The sequence below is a fragment of the Alosa sapidissima genome, chromosome 8 (genome assembly GCF_018492685.1).
Source record: "Alosa sapidissima isolate fAloSap1 chromosome 8, fAloSap1.pri, whole genome shotgun sequence".
Classification (NCBI taxonomy): Eukaryota; Metazoa; Chordata; class Actinopteri; order Clupeiformes; family Clupeidae; genus Alosa; species Alosa sapidissima.
In genome coordinates, this window is record NC_055964.1 from 11,143,882 (window position 1) to 11,158,881 (window position 15,000).

Sequence of the window (15,000 nt, forward strand, 5' to 3'; positions counted from 1 at the left end):
GTGCTGTCCTTCAGAGTAAAACAGTGTTAGGGTCCCCCGCAGATAAACCACCGTCTGATGCTGATGGTTTCGCTTTTTTACTTCAGCGCTCAATGTCAATCATAAACGGCCTCCCTTATCGCCATTTACGCTCTGAAATGGAATTTGAGTTGTATTCTGTGCTCGGATTGTTTAACTCAATCTATAGACGGACATATGGCTAGCTAATATTTCTATTCCTCACACAGAATTTGAAATAAAGACTGCCAACCTTGAAATATAATTAGACGTTGGTTGGTGCTGTCAATATAATCGGAATTTAGACGTTTTATTATTATTATTATTATGAAAATATCAACGTTTTTCTGAGTGGAAAAAAATGTCCGTGTTATTCATACTGAGTGCCACTTTTGGATCGAATTCTCCCACCAACTAATAAAACATCTATCTTGGCGTATGCTTGATTTGATCATTATTAATATGGAACCATTTGGAAGCTGACCTTGTACGCATGTGCTCCAGAAGTAATGACTGTAAAATGACGAGCTTATTCCATGGGGTCAAACACGGGCTCTGGTAAACACCTGAAAAATTAAAAGCACGCAGAGGAACGAATGCAATTAAATTCTTACGTATTAAATATAATTTAAATGTATAACTTAGAAAGCCACATTGTAGTTTATAGACCGAGATGTTTGTTTAGGGCATCGCTGAATACAATTACTATGCGTAAATGTAGAGAAAATAACTTTTTAATATCGTAACGAAATTGGTTTGAAGGTGGGAGGTGGATGGATCTAAAATGAAACACTTGGCTTAAATTGCTTGTCCGTAATAGGCACAATTTAGCTATATTAGTCTTCTTACGTGAGTGTCACATTTTGTGCAGAGAAAATATTTTATGCATGTGTTTTATGCACACTACTAGCAGTGAAATAAAGTATAAATGATTTTATTGTGACTTGCCCCTCTGTATAGCATCGTGGTTCCCTCCCACTCTCAATAGCTGCAAATTTACTCGTCCTGCACTAACTGCAAACGCATTATAGTCACCTTGAAATTTCCTCTGCTATTTTCCAATTAAAAGCTTAATAGCCCTGGAAACCGAGTTCATATGGTGAAGTTTACCGTGGCCTCCAGTTCCCAAAGCCGGTCTGCTGGGATCCCATTATGTGCTTGAATAAACCCTTTTTACGCACAGAAATGGGACTCCGGGGTGTCCGGTGTTGTGTTTCAATGGGCTCTAGGGCGAGAGGACATCGCAGCGTCCAAAATATTGTTTGCATTTGGCATTTAAAGACGTGCTGACATGCCACATGTTGAAAGTTTTTTTTTTTTTAATATAATAATTTCAGCATTTTGTTTGGAAATTATGGTGCATAGTTTTACCAGTATAGGCTATGTCGGCTGGGTGTAGGCCCGTGGTAGTGGTTAAAATACTTGGTATAAAAAAAGGCTAACATCACCTGAGTGGTAAAAATCAGCTAAAATCACCTTTGAACAACTGAAGAGTTTGTGGTTAAATCCCTCACAAGACATCTCGGCTTACAATCTCGCAGGCATTAAGAGGAATAGACTAAATTGATAAATAAACCCCATGATTCTCACTACAGGCTACCCCAACTCAATTTTGTTTAATGGTGTTCAGTTTGTATAGGCCAGTCACTGACTTCAAAATTCCTTCGTGGGAATAAGTTAAGCACATATTGAAATGCAAAATACCGAGGTGGGCTATTTAGCTGCTGGTTAATTCTTGTTCACAGCATGTGCCAAACGAAAGTAGCCTTTACCTGGTGCTTTAGCCTTCAGAAAAGCTCAGCCATAATGTCAATCAGCACTGCATTCTTTAGGAAATTCTTGGCTGTAGACTTCCAATCTAATTCGTTGAGGTCTGATATATTACAACACCTAGGACAATTGGCTAAAATAAAACATGGAAGGTTACATAATTCAAGGACATCAGGTTGTTTAAAATGACAAGCATTGCCTGTCTAGATAAGGCTGAACATGCAAAGCTAAGATGCTTTTCATTTTTTCTCAGCAGCAATATTTTAGATTTTTCTTTTTGTCGAAATATCTGTTCTCTAATCTGTTTGAGAAGGGATGGTGCGTCGGTGGGATTTGCCGTGAAAGTGACAGTGATGCGAGAGATAGCGTTAAGTTACTCGGCTCCATTAAAGCGTGTCAGATCGCCTGATGCACGTCTTTATTGCCGGGGGGGAAAAGGTGGATCCTCATCTCTGAGTCAAAGTCAACACCTCTTATCACGAGTGTAGCGAGCAGCAGTGGGGCTTGATCTTTGCGCTGCTGACAACAGCCGCTCCTGCCCCTGCTGCACCTTATCAGATGCACTTGCGCCACTGCCACACCGGGGGAAAGCGAGCGCGCCTGTGTGACCCGTGGAAAATGAATGGCTACGGATCGCCCTACCTCTACATGGGGGGCCCGGTGTCGCAGCCCCGCGCGCCCCTTCAGAGGACGCCCAAGTGCGCTCGCTGCCGGAACCACGGCGTGCTCTCCTGGCTCAAGGGACACAAGCGCTACTGTCGCTTCAAGGACTGCACCTGCGAGAAGTGCATCCTGATCATCGAGAGGCAGCGGGTGATGGCGGCGCAGGTGGCGCTTCGCAGGCAGCAGGCGAATGAGAGTTTGGAGAGCCTCATCCCGGAGTCCTTGAGAGTGCTGCCCGGCATGGCCGTGGCTGGGAGTGGAGAGGGCACCCAGGGCGCGCCACCGCGCACTGGAGAAATAGACCTGAGGTGGGTGAACGATACGGGGACATCACATCCAGCTAAGGGTAAGCAAGGGGAGACCCTTCATCTTTAGCAACTTCTTTGACTAAATCTTCTGAACTTTTGTGTTGAAATTCAAGAACTGAAATGATGGGTATGCCTACATGTTATGTTGAAGCCTGCACTAAATGCCGAAAACTGCCACTTTCATTTTATGGCAGATATTACTGGTACTTACGACCACTGTTAAATAACGTATAAACTAAGATCTTTCCAAAATGATTTACTTTTTCTATTTAACATGTTTAATTATAGTCACTGTAACCTATTAGGTCTACTGGTAAGATATTTTGGTTTAATATAGGCAATTGCAAGCTATAGGCTACTGTAATAGTGTAATTCATACTCTTTAATACCATTATTGTGAGTTGTTATGTATGTTTGGGAGATGTTGAGTTTGTTTAGCTGATTGAGGCATATAAGGACAATAACGATATCCCACTACTGAGTATCTCAACAGCCAAAACAATAAAGATATTAAATACATTCCATTACAAAGCAATTTGACCTGATAATAACAACCTACATAATAATAATGATAATAATAATAATAATAATAATAATAATAATAATAATAATAATAATTTGACAGTATCCTAAAATTAACATTACTATTGTGGTATGCAATAGGTGGACCCTTTCTCTCCTAGCCATACCTAAGACTACTGTAGTAGTAGTAGTAGAAGTAAATAGAAATTGAAAAAGAAAATACCAGTTCTTCAAAACTAAAATATTTTTCACTAAGAAAAACTATGGAAGTTGTTGTATCACTAGCATACATGTTTGTATGTGGTGAATACCCTTCATTGTTATTCTTTTACCTAAGGGTACATTAATTGTAAAATTGTAAAAATACATGTCGGACAGTGTTAAGTTTAAGGCTCCACAGAAATAGGCTGCCACGGATTTTGCACCACTGCAACTTTAATCAGACAGGCTACTATACAATACAGGCTCTTCAAACATTAATCGAAGGCTCTATAGAAACCACATTCAATAGCCACATTTTGGTTGAAGTCAACCTTGAGTGAAATGTTACCATGCTACAGGGAAATGGGTTGATTTCAGATTACTCAGTATTTTGTTTTATCAGCTATTTACTCGAAAGAGAGGAAGGGGTTTGTAGATCACACAGGAGTTGACAGATAGGCCAATATAAAACCATATAAGTTTTAAATGTCATTCATCAAATGAAAAGGAAATATTAGACATATTTGAGTTGCAACTGTTATTACAAATTATATGACAAAGTATGAGATCCTCTCAGTCTTAAAATAACTTTTTTAGTGGCAGCTCATCTATGTAATGGAACTTATTTCAGTGCACTTGTGTTGACCGTGTCATTTGGTTGGATAGGCCACTGAGATAAGTTCTGTTTCTGTTCCCCACAGACTTGAGTGATGACGTGTCAGGTGACCAGTCCGGAGGAGAGAATGGCAGCACCATCAGCGACAAGGACCAAGACCAAGCCAGCTCCCCCGAGGAGCCCAAATCTGGCTCGTGCTACACCCCTGAGCCGCCCGAGGCCACGCCGCAGCCCGACGACAGTCCCTACAGCCTGCAGAAGCTCAGCTCGGACCCCCCTGAGTCCAAGTCGGACAGCCCGCGCTACGCCGGCGATCAGAGCCTGCTGATCGAGGGCCTCTCAGGGTCTGTGTCGCTGCCGTTTAACCTGAGAGCCAACCGGCCGCCACTGGAAGTGCTTAAGAAGATCTTCCCGGGCCACAAGCCGGCCGTGCTGGAGCTCATCCTCAAGGGCTGCGGCGGCGACCTGGTGGGGGCCATTGAGGTTCTGCTGTCCAGCCGCTCGGCCCTCAAGCCGGACAAGGTCCAAGCGCAGGCCGAGGCCTCGTCCCCTGGCGGTGAGGCCCTGGTCCTGCCGTCCGCCGGGCCCCTCTTCGAGCATGCGCTGGGGCCCTACTCGTTCTCCACCTCCTCCTCGTCCTCCTCGGCCTCGGCCGCGTCCGCTGCCTCCAAGTGGTCGGTGGGCTCGGCCTTCCGCGTGCCCGACTCACTGCGCTTCTCGTCCGAGTCGCCGGCGGGCGTGATGCCCGGGCCGCTGGGTATGCCACTGCAGCACCCCTTCCCCCAGCCGCCGCGCTACCCGCTAATGCTGCGCAACTCGCTGACCCGCGGTCAGGCGGGGCCCTTCGTCCACAACGACGTGACCCTGTGGAACACCATGACGCTGCAGCAGCAGTACCAGCTGCGCTCGGGCTACATCTCACCCTTCTCCGCCGCCTCGCACGCCGGAATGTTCCGCAGCTCGCCAGTCCTCTCTTCGCAGCCCCCTTCCTCCCGGCCCTCGGAGGAGCATCGGCTGACCCTCGCCGAGGACGCCTGCCCCGTCGTCCCCAAACAGACTCTGTACGCCGCTGACGAGGACTATGACGAGCGGTCCGACTCCTCAGACTCTCGGATCTTGAACTCTTCGACCTAACGTGCTGGCTCAGACCCAGGTAACACAAGACAGTGGAGCTGACAAGCCCACCCCCCCATGGTGTGCAAAGAGATGCTTTTTGCTCTACTTTAAAAAAAAAAGTGTTTGCTTAATCATACACTACAAGTCCCCCACATACAAAAAACAATCAACACTATGAAATGACTATGACCAAAAAGTGAATGATATAGATTGTGTCTGTTTGTGAAAATCTATATCTCCCTGGCACTGCATGTGAATGGGTCTCCAAATGTAGAAATACTCCAGTCATTATGCATGAGAAGAGTATGACTAATAAATCCCTCACTGTAACCTGTCTCTGTCATTTATGTTTTTTGGAGGGTCTTATTTATCTCTTATTTATCTCTCTCTGAATATATTCTATATTGTTTTGTGTAGTAACAAAAATATCACTCCCAAATATACAGCCTATCCCATTAATGATCATGCCATGTACAAAATTAGGGAGAGTAAATGCATGGGAAAATACACTTTGTATTTTATGCAAAACATTTATAATGTGTTTATGCATTTATAATGTCAATATGAGAACATTTGGAAGGTTTATATGGTAAATACAACAAAAACAAAGCCGACTAAGAGATAGCCAGGAAATAAACTTCAGTCTTTTTGTCAATGAGTTCTTGCAGGGGAAATGTGAGCAAATGACTCCACCTAGTGGCGGGTTCGCTACACAAACAGTAGCCCACATCCCACAAACATTCATTTTCTGATGAATGCGATTAATCACCGTACTCCTAAAGGAAAGCAACCTTATTTTAACTTTCATTCTCACTCCAAGACACAGCTATTAGTAAAATAATTGTACATACCGGTAGTTAATATTTTCATACAACAGTTTGCTAGCATAGGCCATACTTCAATCTCTGAAGAGAAGATGGGGAACTGGAAGAGTTGTTTTATCAAAATATTAACCATAGGTACTGATGTTATTGGGATAGGCCTTTATCACGGCAGTCGAAGTAGGAAGTGAACAGCCCTGTTCCTGTGTGAGCACAGGTGTTTCTAATTAAGTGTCAGATTCGGCCACAGTTACTTCAACCAGAGGCCTCGTTAATGTTTTTAGGAACACCTGTGGTTTGCTTGCCAACAGGAAAGTGAACAGCCCTACTTCAGCTGCCCGTGGGCTGCCGTGATAAAGGCCTATTGAGATACTCAACCTGTTTAAGCTGCACGAGGTCAGGGCTGACTTTTCCTGTAGTTCAGTGTTGCCACCGCGTGGCCTGGGAAGGAAGCGTTTCAAGGCATCGGTCCAAAATAAGATGTCTTTTTCCTCTTCCGCTACGCTATACCTGAATTTGAAACGACATTTCTGCATATCAGTCCTTAAATAATTTAGCTATATTATCAACGTTTTGACATGAGCCATTTCAAAATCGCCCCATGGGCTATTCCAGGAGAATAAAACAATATGAATAGGCCTATAACGATGATAATAATAATGGCAGGTTATATTATTGTTGCTATTGTTTACTATTATTATTATTATTATTATGTCAATTTGTAATTCGTTTATTTTCACAAGGAAGTGCAGGTGTGAAAATGTGTTTTGTCGCCCATCAGTGTTTGCGTAGCCAAAAGAGGGCTCCTGCAGTGAGCATGTGAATGGCCTCTGCTAAATCAACAAACCATGCCGTTCTAGCCCCCATCTAATGACAGGACAAATTACGGATGCTTTAGCATTCAACGGAATGCACGTGTTGCCAATCCATCACGTCTCCTGAATGCTAATTAACAAAACAGGGCCCTATAGCGATCTCACAGATCTTTGCCGATTCCGCACGGATCACATTACGTTTTACTGCCAGTCACCTACGACAGGGACACCGTGCGAACCAAACCAGAAGCAGGGTTGCGTATTGTTTTTGCAACTTGAATAAATTCCATGCAGGCCACATTCATGCCTGGAAAGTCGTTAAGTGCGGTGCTTGTAAAACACGCAAAGTAGCCTAGTCAACAATTACAGGCCCACCCAAGAAAATGGACTAAACATTCAAATTAAATGTGACACGAGCTTAATCTTTCAAGCGAAATGGCCTTTCGCAAACTGCCACGCCGGGTTCAAGTGCCGGTGGCCTGTTTCGGCCAGCAGGCTTGTTTTCTGCAGGGTAGGCCTATGCACAAGCTTATATATTTTTTAAATTATTATTTATTTCTGTTTCTTTTTTAATCCTATTTCCTCTCAATGAATGAAGACACTCGCATCGTCTTTGGCTTGGCAATCTGATCTGTTTTGGGGAGCAGGATAACTGCGCAAGATCAAAGCATTCTTTAGGCTATAGGGAAACAGCACCCAGGGTAGCAGTTTGGTTAGCTGGCCGTAACCTTGCTAATAAATTTAAGAAGAAGAGCGAGTGACGAAGCTGCACCTGCACGTCTGACATCTTCACCACATGTGAGTCTGGTCGAGGCAAGCTGCAGGTCCTCCTGTCACCGAGCTGACGCTGAACGCACAATTCTGCCAACGGAGCCAATCGTCCGTTTATTTCTGGAGAATAATTCATGTTTAGTTTTCTGTATTATGGCCTACAATTGAGAGTGACAAGCTGAGGCTTTTGTTATAGTTTCATAGGTATACATTTTAGCAACTAAAGGTTATAAAACACAAACCTCAACTCTTTTAAATAGATGTGTTATTCGCTTCCATTTGCGCAATTGTCACACTGCATGTCCTGGTTGATAGAGATATATCCACCTCTCTAAAAAATAATGTAGGCCTATATATATGCTCCATGCTGTAGTGGTTACTGCGGATAGGTTCGGTCTCGTCCGCGGCTCTCCTGCAAAGCAGAATATGATCCAAAGGCTGTTTCCGATATGCTACGCTAAAAATGCTACATGTCATTGGCCTCGGAGACAAAATGCATTGTTTGTTTTGTGATGTTTGGGTCACAGATGTCAGAAGATTGTGTTCAGTGTCCACCATAAGTCCGTGAATTGTTTTCAGTATTTCCTATGAATTAGGGTGGGTGGGGGATAAACTGGCTATTTGATTAAATTAGGCAGAAAATGCCAACGATGACTTCATAATTTATAGACTTTTCTTAAGTTAGATATTTTCAAATATTTTCTGATGTTTTAAATAAAGGCTATTGTATGCATTGACATTTAGGCAAAACATCCATATAGTAGGCTATAGCGATGAAAATGCTTTTTCATATAGTAGCCTGCGCGAGTCCTACAAACAGTCCGATGTAATGATGTCAGTCTCGGGTGGCTGGTGGAAGGCCCGTTTGTTTTATCGAAAGTCACATATGCTGGGTCAGTTGGCATGCGAGCTTTGTTTGGTGTAGCAACCGTCCCTCATGCTGACTGCTTGATTTTTCCACTGGCTTTGTTTGGGAAACTTCCTTATCTCTATATCTGTGAATCCTGGTTTGTGTGTTGGAATAAAGACGCATCAGCCCACGTCTCCCATCTATTAGGTTAATAAATGGCCACATCAATAATGATTATTGGTTATTGGTTGCCCATACAATTCGCAAATAATGCAAATATTTGCAACGTTTATGCCTACATTGTATTGGCTATATAGTGTAACGTACACATAATGTAGGCTATTTTACAGACGCGGTTGTGGACACAGCGTGATCGTGATGATGAAAAGCAAAACTTTGAATCGTATGTTATGTTTTGATCTGTTTGAGTTGAACATATCAAAATGTTCAATTTAATTTTCAGTTGAATATAATTGTTTCAAATCAGCTGTCGAAACGACTTATCGAAGTTTGAGCTGTCATTTAGTAGTTAAACTGTAGAATAAATACTCATTACTTGAATGGTTTGTTAATTAAAAATACTCTATTAGAGGAGAACAGTAGCCTAATCTCCAAAGGTGTCGATATCCCTGTATCCCTTATTGTAAAAATGATGCTTATAGCGATACAGAATGCGATCTGTCATGCAGAGAGGTTTGCAAAATATCAGCCCTGTCTAATAATGAAAAAGATCTGTATAAAACATTGAATAAAACATTGGGGAAAAAAATCCCAATAACGTAACGTACGACATGTTTTCTTTGCCTTTAAGTTTTCCCTATAGACTTTGAGCTGTTAATTAATGGTTTCCTGTGATTGTTTGATTTGTAACTTCACTCCATTAAGAAGTCAATTGAGGGAGAGCTTCGGACTCTGGCCAATAGCAGCAAGGCGCTGAAAAGGAGCCAATCACGGAGAAAGCCTGGGAGAGGCGCAAGAGGAGGTGCCTGATGGCTTCTCTTAGAGAAAAGCCTTGATCACATTGAAGTGACAGCATTAGTAAATATCCGCTTGTGATCTCACAGCGTGAGTGTCATTTGTCCCTTACTCTGCAATATACATAGGGCCTTCTGCAGAAGCGGAGTTACTGGTTTCGTAAGATTTTAATCATTAACCAGTCAAACACGGATTCCAGTTGGTCATTTTCACCATTGTCATTACCAGGTACGTTTGTTATGTATTGTATTTTGACTAAGATGTTTTTTTGTTTTTTTTCGGTGTACTTGTGAGATCATTTCTGACGGTTCTGCTGTCAAAGTGGTTATTAGGCTAAGATCATAAAGCCGGGCGTGCTTATTTTGGTGTAACATTCATTGTATTCTTATACTATTTCAGGCGACAAAGAAAGCATCCAGAAGATATCGACCATATCAAAATTTGGTTTATTAATCCTGAGCAAGTATGACGGATATCACCGGTGCTGAATATGAAATCGACGTAGAGACTCTGGAGGCGGAGGGCGACGATCAAGCGGGATTCGCGACTCTGTCGAGCGCAGGGGAGGACGACCCGGGCTCCAAAGACGATGAAAAGTCGGGGCACGCCAACCTGTGTACAGGCGAGCAGAGGAAACTCAGTCGGACTCCGAAATGCGCTCGCTGCAGGAACCACGGCGTGGTGTCGTGCTTAAAGGGCCACAAGAGATTCTGTCGGTGGCGGGACTGTCAGTGCGCAAACTGTCTGCTCGTAGTGGAAAGGCAGCGTGTTATGGCAGCTCAGGTGGCGCTCAGAAGACAGCAAGCGACAGAGGTGAGTGTCTGTTGAGCCTTCGTGTGAAATGTCGACCCACACATCACAAGTTATTTTGACACCAATTACATTAATTTAAACTAATTATTCCTTCGTGTGTAGTCGTATAGGCCCATTTAAGTTGTGCTTTGTTTTATTTTTTATAGTTTTATTGTTGCCTATACGACCAGTTACTGTCATCTGAATTTAAGATACAATTGTAGACCCACTGAGCAGGCAATTGAAATCGAAGAATGTGCAACGAATTTCTATTCATAGAATCATAATATAAATAGGCCTACCATATTATGAAAATATTAAAGCAGACCTCTCATTACTGTTGCGGGATGTTTAGGCCCGTTTTCCGCTCTAACCAATAAATATGGTGTTGCCTAGTGATTGAAAATGAAAGCATGTTAGTTTAAGTATCCCAGTGTTTTTTTATTGTTGATCATCTATGTATTTATTTGATTTTAGGATAAAAAGGGTATTTCAGGAAAACAGATACCAGCAGAAAGACGCACTATCTATCAGAGACACATTCGGCCTTCGACCATGTTGGCTAAAAGTATTCTTGAAGGTAAGACTAAAAGGCCGCTTAACCAAAAGCATGCGTATTTTGCATACTGCCATTAATTGCTTTTTATCTCTTCGATATTCTGACCTTAAACAGTCATCTGTCTGTTCTTGTCCCATCTTTCATTTCTTTACTCTTTTTCTCTAATATCCACTTTTCTCCCTCAGCTGTTCTTGGATTGCTTTCCTTTTCTCTTCCTCTCTGGATAACGCAGTAAGCGTCGCCATACTTTTGCATGAAATAAGTTGCAGATGGAAAATATACTATTGTCTTACAAATGTGGAGAATGACAGGATTTAACTAATTGCATGGACTTGGGCAAAATGGGTGAAGCAAATGATTTGGCATTTGTTTCAGTGATGTATGAATTATTTATTGATTTGATGTATGACTTGTATGGATCCATTTGGATATTCAAATAGTTTAACATAATAATTAATCATCATTGTGTTTGTTCTTTATCTCCAAAGGCTACAGGCCTGTTCAGTCTGACCCCTTCCTCAGCAGTAGCCCGACTCTGCCTCCTCCACTGAGCGACCGCATGCGCAAACGACGAGCCTTCGCCGACAAAGAGCTTGAGAGCATCATGCTGGAGCGCGAATACAAGGAGCGCGAGCTGCTCGAGACCGGCCAGGCCGCCTCGGCTGCTGCGTCCCTCTTCCTGCCCGGGGGCATGGTCCACGCCGCCGAGTACAACTCCTACAAGGCGGCCTTCTCCTCGGCCGCTGCTGACCACCCCTCCGCCGCCCTGGCCCCTCCGCCCAAAGAGCTGTGCGGCTTCCTGCCCGGCTGCCTGGACCTGTCAGTGCAATACGCCGCCGGCCCTGCCAACGTGGAACTCATCTCGTCAAACGTGAGCGTGGCCACCACCTACCGGCAGTACCCACTGACGCCGCGCTTCCTGGTGTGGCCTCGCAGCGGAGGTGGCGGCGGCGGTGTGGGGAGCGGTGCCGGGGGCGTGAGCAGCGTCGGGGACGCCCTCCTCTATCAGCAGTGCCTCCTCAACGCCACGGCCATGCAGAACCTCAAGCCGGGCGCCGTGTGGGAGCCTATGATGATGGCGTCGGTGGCGTCCGAGAGCCACTCGCCCGAGAGCCAGGACGCGGCGGCCTCCAAGCTGGAGGGGTCACGGGCGGCCGCCGAGCTGAGCGAGCTGCAGCAGAGCCAGACAGGAGGGGGAGGAGGAGGAGGTGGGGAGGTCATCCAGCAGGCTAGCCTCGCCCAGGTCCACAGGGAGTGCTCGGCCTTCTCCCCGCCAAAGAGAGGCTTCAGCCAGGTCTACCAGGGTGCATCCACACCACCACCAACAGCTAGCCACCACCACCACCACCAGCAGCAGCACCATCAACCGCACCACCACAACCCTCACAACCCCCATGAGCACGTCCTCAACAAGCTGAGCAAGCACAGCGCCAAGCACACACTTTCCATGAAGCTCAACCCGTTCCACTCGCTCATCCAGCAGACGCTGAGCGAGAAGTCTGGCGCCGGCCGAGAGCTGCGCGGACCCTGCTGCAAGGACCTGCTGGAGGAGGCCGCCAGGAAGTACCGAGAGAGCGCTGCCCTGGATGAGCTCGGCAGCCTTAAGGCGCTCGACAGAGACAGGCTCGCCAAAGACTTCATTGTCAAGTCGCCTATCGGGACCAAGGTCTCGTCCAGCGAAATGCTGTCGTTCTCGGTGGAGGCCATACTAAAGAGACCCTCGCCCTCTCTCAATAGAACATCTCAGTAAGGACTTGACTAAATATGTCAGTTGTTTTTTTCCCCCTTGTTTGTTGTTTTGTGTGTCATACCCAACTATGCAAATTGTCCTAAAACATTTCTATGGGATCTTTGACTGCCTAATGCCCATAATCTCTGCAGCTCTTCTAGTACTTGTGTAAATATTAATGCAATGAAAACCTATGATATGCAAAATGAGCATGATGTACATCACTGTATGATTTAGAGTATTTAAATGTATTCATGATGTCAATAAACCCTTTTATATGTAAAGATTTTGCATTTCCGTGCTCATTTGATTAGTGGTGTTTCACTTGTATTTATCTTGTATTCATCTGATGTTTAGTTTTATTTTGCTTAATATGCTCATTACATTTAACAATCAAACATAAGTTCATAATTTGCCTTTTCATGCAAAAACACACACACAATAAAAACATTCAAAAACATCAAGCTTATTTTAGAGGGAGAGACTAAACCATTTTTGCTTTTAAGTAAACATAGAACCCATTAGAAATGAACACACACAAACATGGATAATTAACTTATCAATTAGTATAGTATATATAGTATTTAAATATAGAGTATCAATTAATGTTTTTTAAAAAACCCAGATGTACTATTGGTAAACAGACAATGTTAAAATCTCATGATGAAACCACAGTTCAAGGTTTTTATTCATTTTCCTATTTTGTATATAGAATATCCCACACTTTACTTCAACTATTTAACATTTAAGGTTTGTATTATTTGGAGAAAAAATGATAATATTATATTGTATTGAAAATATTATATTGTACATATCATGATACCACACAGATGCGACAGAAACTAAAATGTAGAAACAATGTGGAAAATACGAAGGAGGAAAAAAATGAAAAATAAAAAATAACACGACCCCAACCCTTTTGTCTGTAAACTCTCTGAAGGAAAATAAGAGGATGAGCGCATGGGCTCACTGTGCACCAACAGAGGAAGCATAAACAGGGAACACCTGCCCTGCACTTGATTTATCTGCATATGTACAACACATGTCATCCTACTGTCAGACTGGAAATACGATAAGACCATAAATTGAGTACTTTTGTACAACTGAAAGGCATTTTTTCCTGATAATTTCTTGGAGTTTTGGAGGTGCAAGGCCTGGAGGTGTCTTCTTGGCGCATTCTCTTTCTGCGGCAGCATGACTTACATCACAGTATCACATCACTCGCAATCAAATCTCCCAGAATTCTGCTCTGTAACGAAAAGTATATTTTCTTGGCTATCATTATATTTCCCTGTGGGGTGTTTGATTCCAGTTCCATACACAACAATTACATGACCGGAACTGGAAAGTTTATTTTTTCAAAATGAATGATTTTCAACAAAGAAATTAGAATTTGCGTTGTTTCTTGGAACCAAAGCTCACTGGTGAATGACCTAACCCAGCCGGGAGACTAGAATTTGGAGTCTGTACAACATTCAGTTTGAACCTTTTGGATATATCTGGGAATGCACCCAATGGAAGGCACAGGGTTTGTTACAATTTAAGGACAGCCTTTATTTATCTTGTCATGACAGAAGCAAAAGCTTTGTGTCAAGCTGTCCGTTTTTTTATTATCTTGTCTTTACTTCACAGACTCCCTTTTGTATGCATGTTCATCAGCCACTATCTTAAAACAACATAACAGCACAAGAGATTAAATGGATAAAACACATCTGATTGTGTTTACAAAACTAAGCATCTTCTTATCAAAAAGCCACATCAACCTTTCAGACAATTGTTGTTAAATTTACAGTCAACAGCTCCTGTAACGGCTGCTCCTGATTCCTGGAGGGAGAGCAGCTTCACAGAAGAGAACTTCTGACGGCATTTGAGGAAAAGTTGGTAAACCACCCTTCTTACCTAATTTGAGGGTGCTGATTCTGAATATTTTGTTTACCCAGCTCAATTCTGAGTTCTAAGCCGCATAATCAGCATTTTAACATAAAATAGCGATTATTTTTGCTTATTTTTCCCTAAATTGGGCTGATTTCAAAAGTAATCACTAAAACCAAATAAAAGTGTTCTCTAAATACATGTTTGAGCATTAAAGAAGCCATACTATAGTTTATTAACGTTTTTAATGGGAACATGATTACAGTTAACATGTAATAAACTCGGAAATTCTAATCAAAACACAACCATATTTTTATTGCTAACATAGTGAGTCACTCATGGTGTTTAATGCATTTCATCACAATAACAAATAGCACAGATAACCTTCAACTCAGAATATATCCAGTACATATGAACTTAGATAGTGGGAATAAGCCTAATGCAGAACTGCATCTACCATCAGCAACAACCGACAAGTAAAAAACATTTGACTTCTAGTAACACTGGATTTGGTATGTGTGCTTGCCTCCATACTAGAGCTTGATAATGAGCTCTTCTAATATGCCATTGAGCAGCATCACTTGTTGGTGGTAGAGCCTCCGATCCTCGACATCTAGAAAACA

General features: G+C 43.1%; 2 protein-coding genes across 3 annotated transcripts; both read left to right on the forward strand.

Annotated features, from left to right (window-relative positions):
• The first annotated feature begins 2,246 nt into the window (after positions 1-2,246).
• On the forward strand, positions 2,247-5,505 carry dmrt3a (doublesex and mab-3 related transcription factor 3a). Its single transcript, XM_042101246.1, has 2 exons — positions 2,247-2,776; positions 4,163-5,505. The coding sequence occupies exons 1-2, from the start codon at positions 2,326-2,328 to the stop codon at positions 5,209-5,211; spliced, it is 1,500 nt and encodes a 499-aa protein (XP_041957180.1). The 5' UTR covers positions 2,247-2,325; the 3' UTR covers positions 5,212-5,505.
• Positions 5,506-9,465: 3,960 nt separating this feature from the next.
• Positions 9,466-12,789, forward strand: dmrt2a (doublesex and mab-3 related transcription factor 2a). Of its 2 annotated transcripts, XM_042101244.1 has the most exons (4): positions 9,466-9,653; positions 9,825-10,238; positions 10,695-10,797; positions 11,265-12,789. In XM_042101244.1, the coding sequence occupies exons 2-4, from the start codon at positions 9,891-9,893 to the stop codon at positions 12,524-12,526; spliced, it is 1,713 nt and encodes a 570-aa protein (XP_041957178.1). In that variant the 5' UTR covers positions 9,466-9,653; positions 9,825-9,890; the 3' UTR covers positions 12,527-12,789. The 2 variants fall into 2 exon arrangements, with proteins under 2 accessions (XP_041957178.1, XP_041957179.1); XM_042101245.1 differs by lacking the exons at positions 9,466-9,653; positions 9,825-10,238; positions 10,695-10,797 and adding an exon at positions 10,968-11,007.
• Positions 12,790-15,000: the final 2,211 nt, after the last annotated feature.

Coding starts and splice junctions, on each gene's coding strand:
- dmrt2a (XM_042101244.1), top strand. CDS start 9,891: ATGACGGATATCACCGGTGCTGAATATGAAATCGACGTAGAGACTCTG. Junction 10,239..10,694: donor GAAGACAGCAAGCGACAGAG/GTGAGTGTCTGT, acceptor ATTTGATTTTAG/GATAAAAAGGGTATTTCAGG. Junction 10,798..11,264: donor GGCTAAAAGTATTCTTGAAG/GTAAGACTAAAA, acceptor TTATCTCCAAAG/GCTACAGGCCTGTTCAGTCT.
- dmrt3a (XM_042101246.1), top strand. CDS start 2,326: ATGCACTTGCGCCACTGCCACACCGGGGGAAAGCGAGCGCGCCTGTGT. Junction 2,777..4,162: donor GACATCACATCCAGCTAAGG/GTAAGCAAGGGG, acceptor TGTTCCCCACAG/ACTTGAGTGATGACGTGTCA.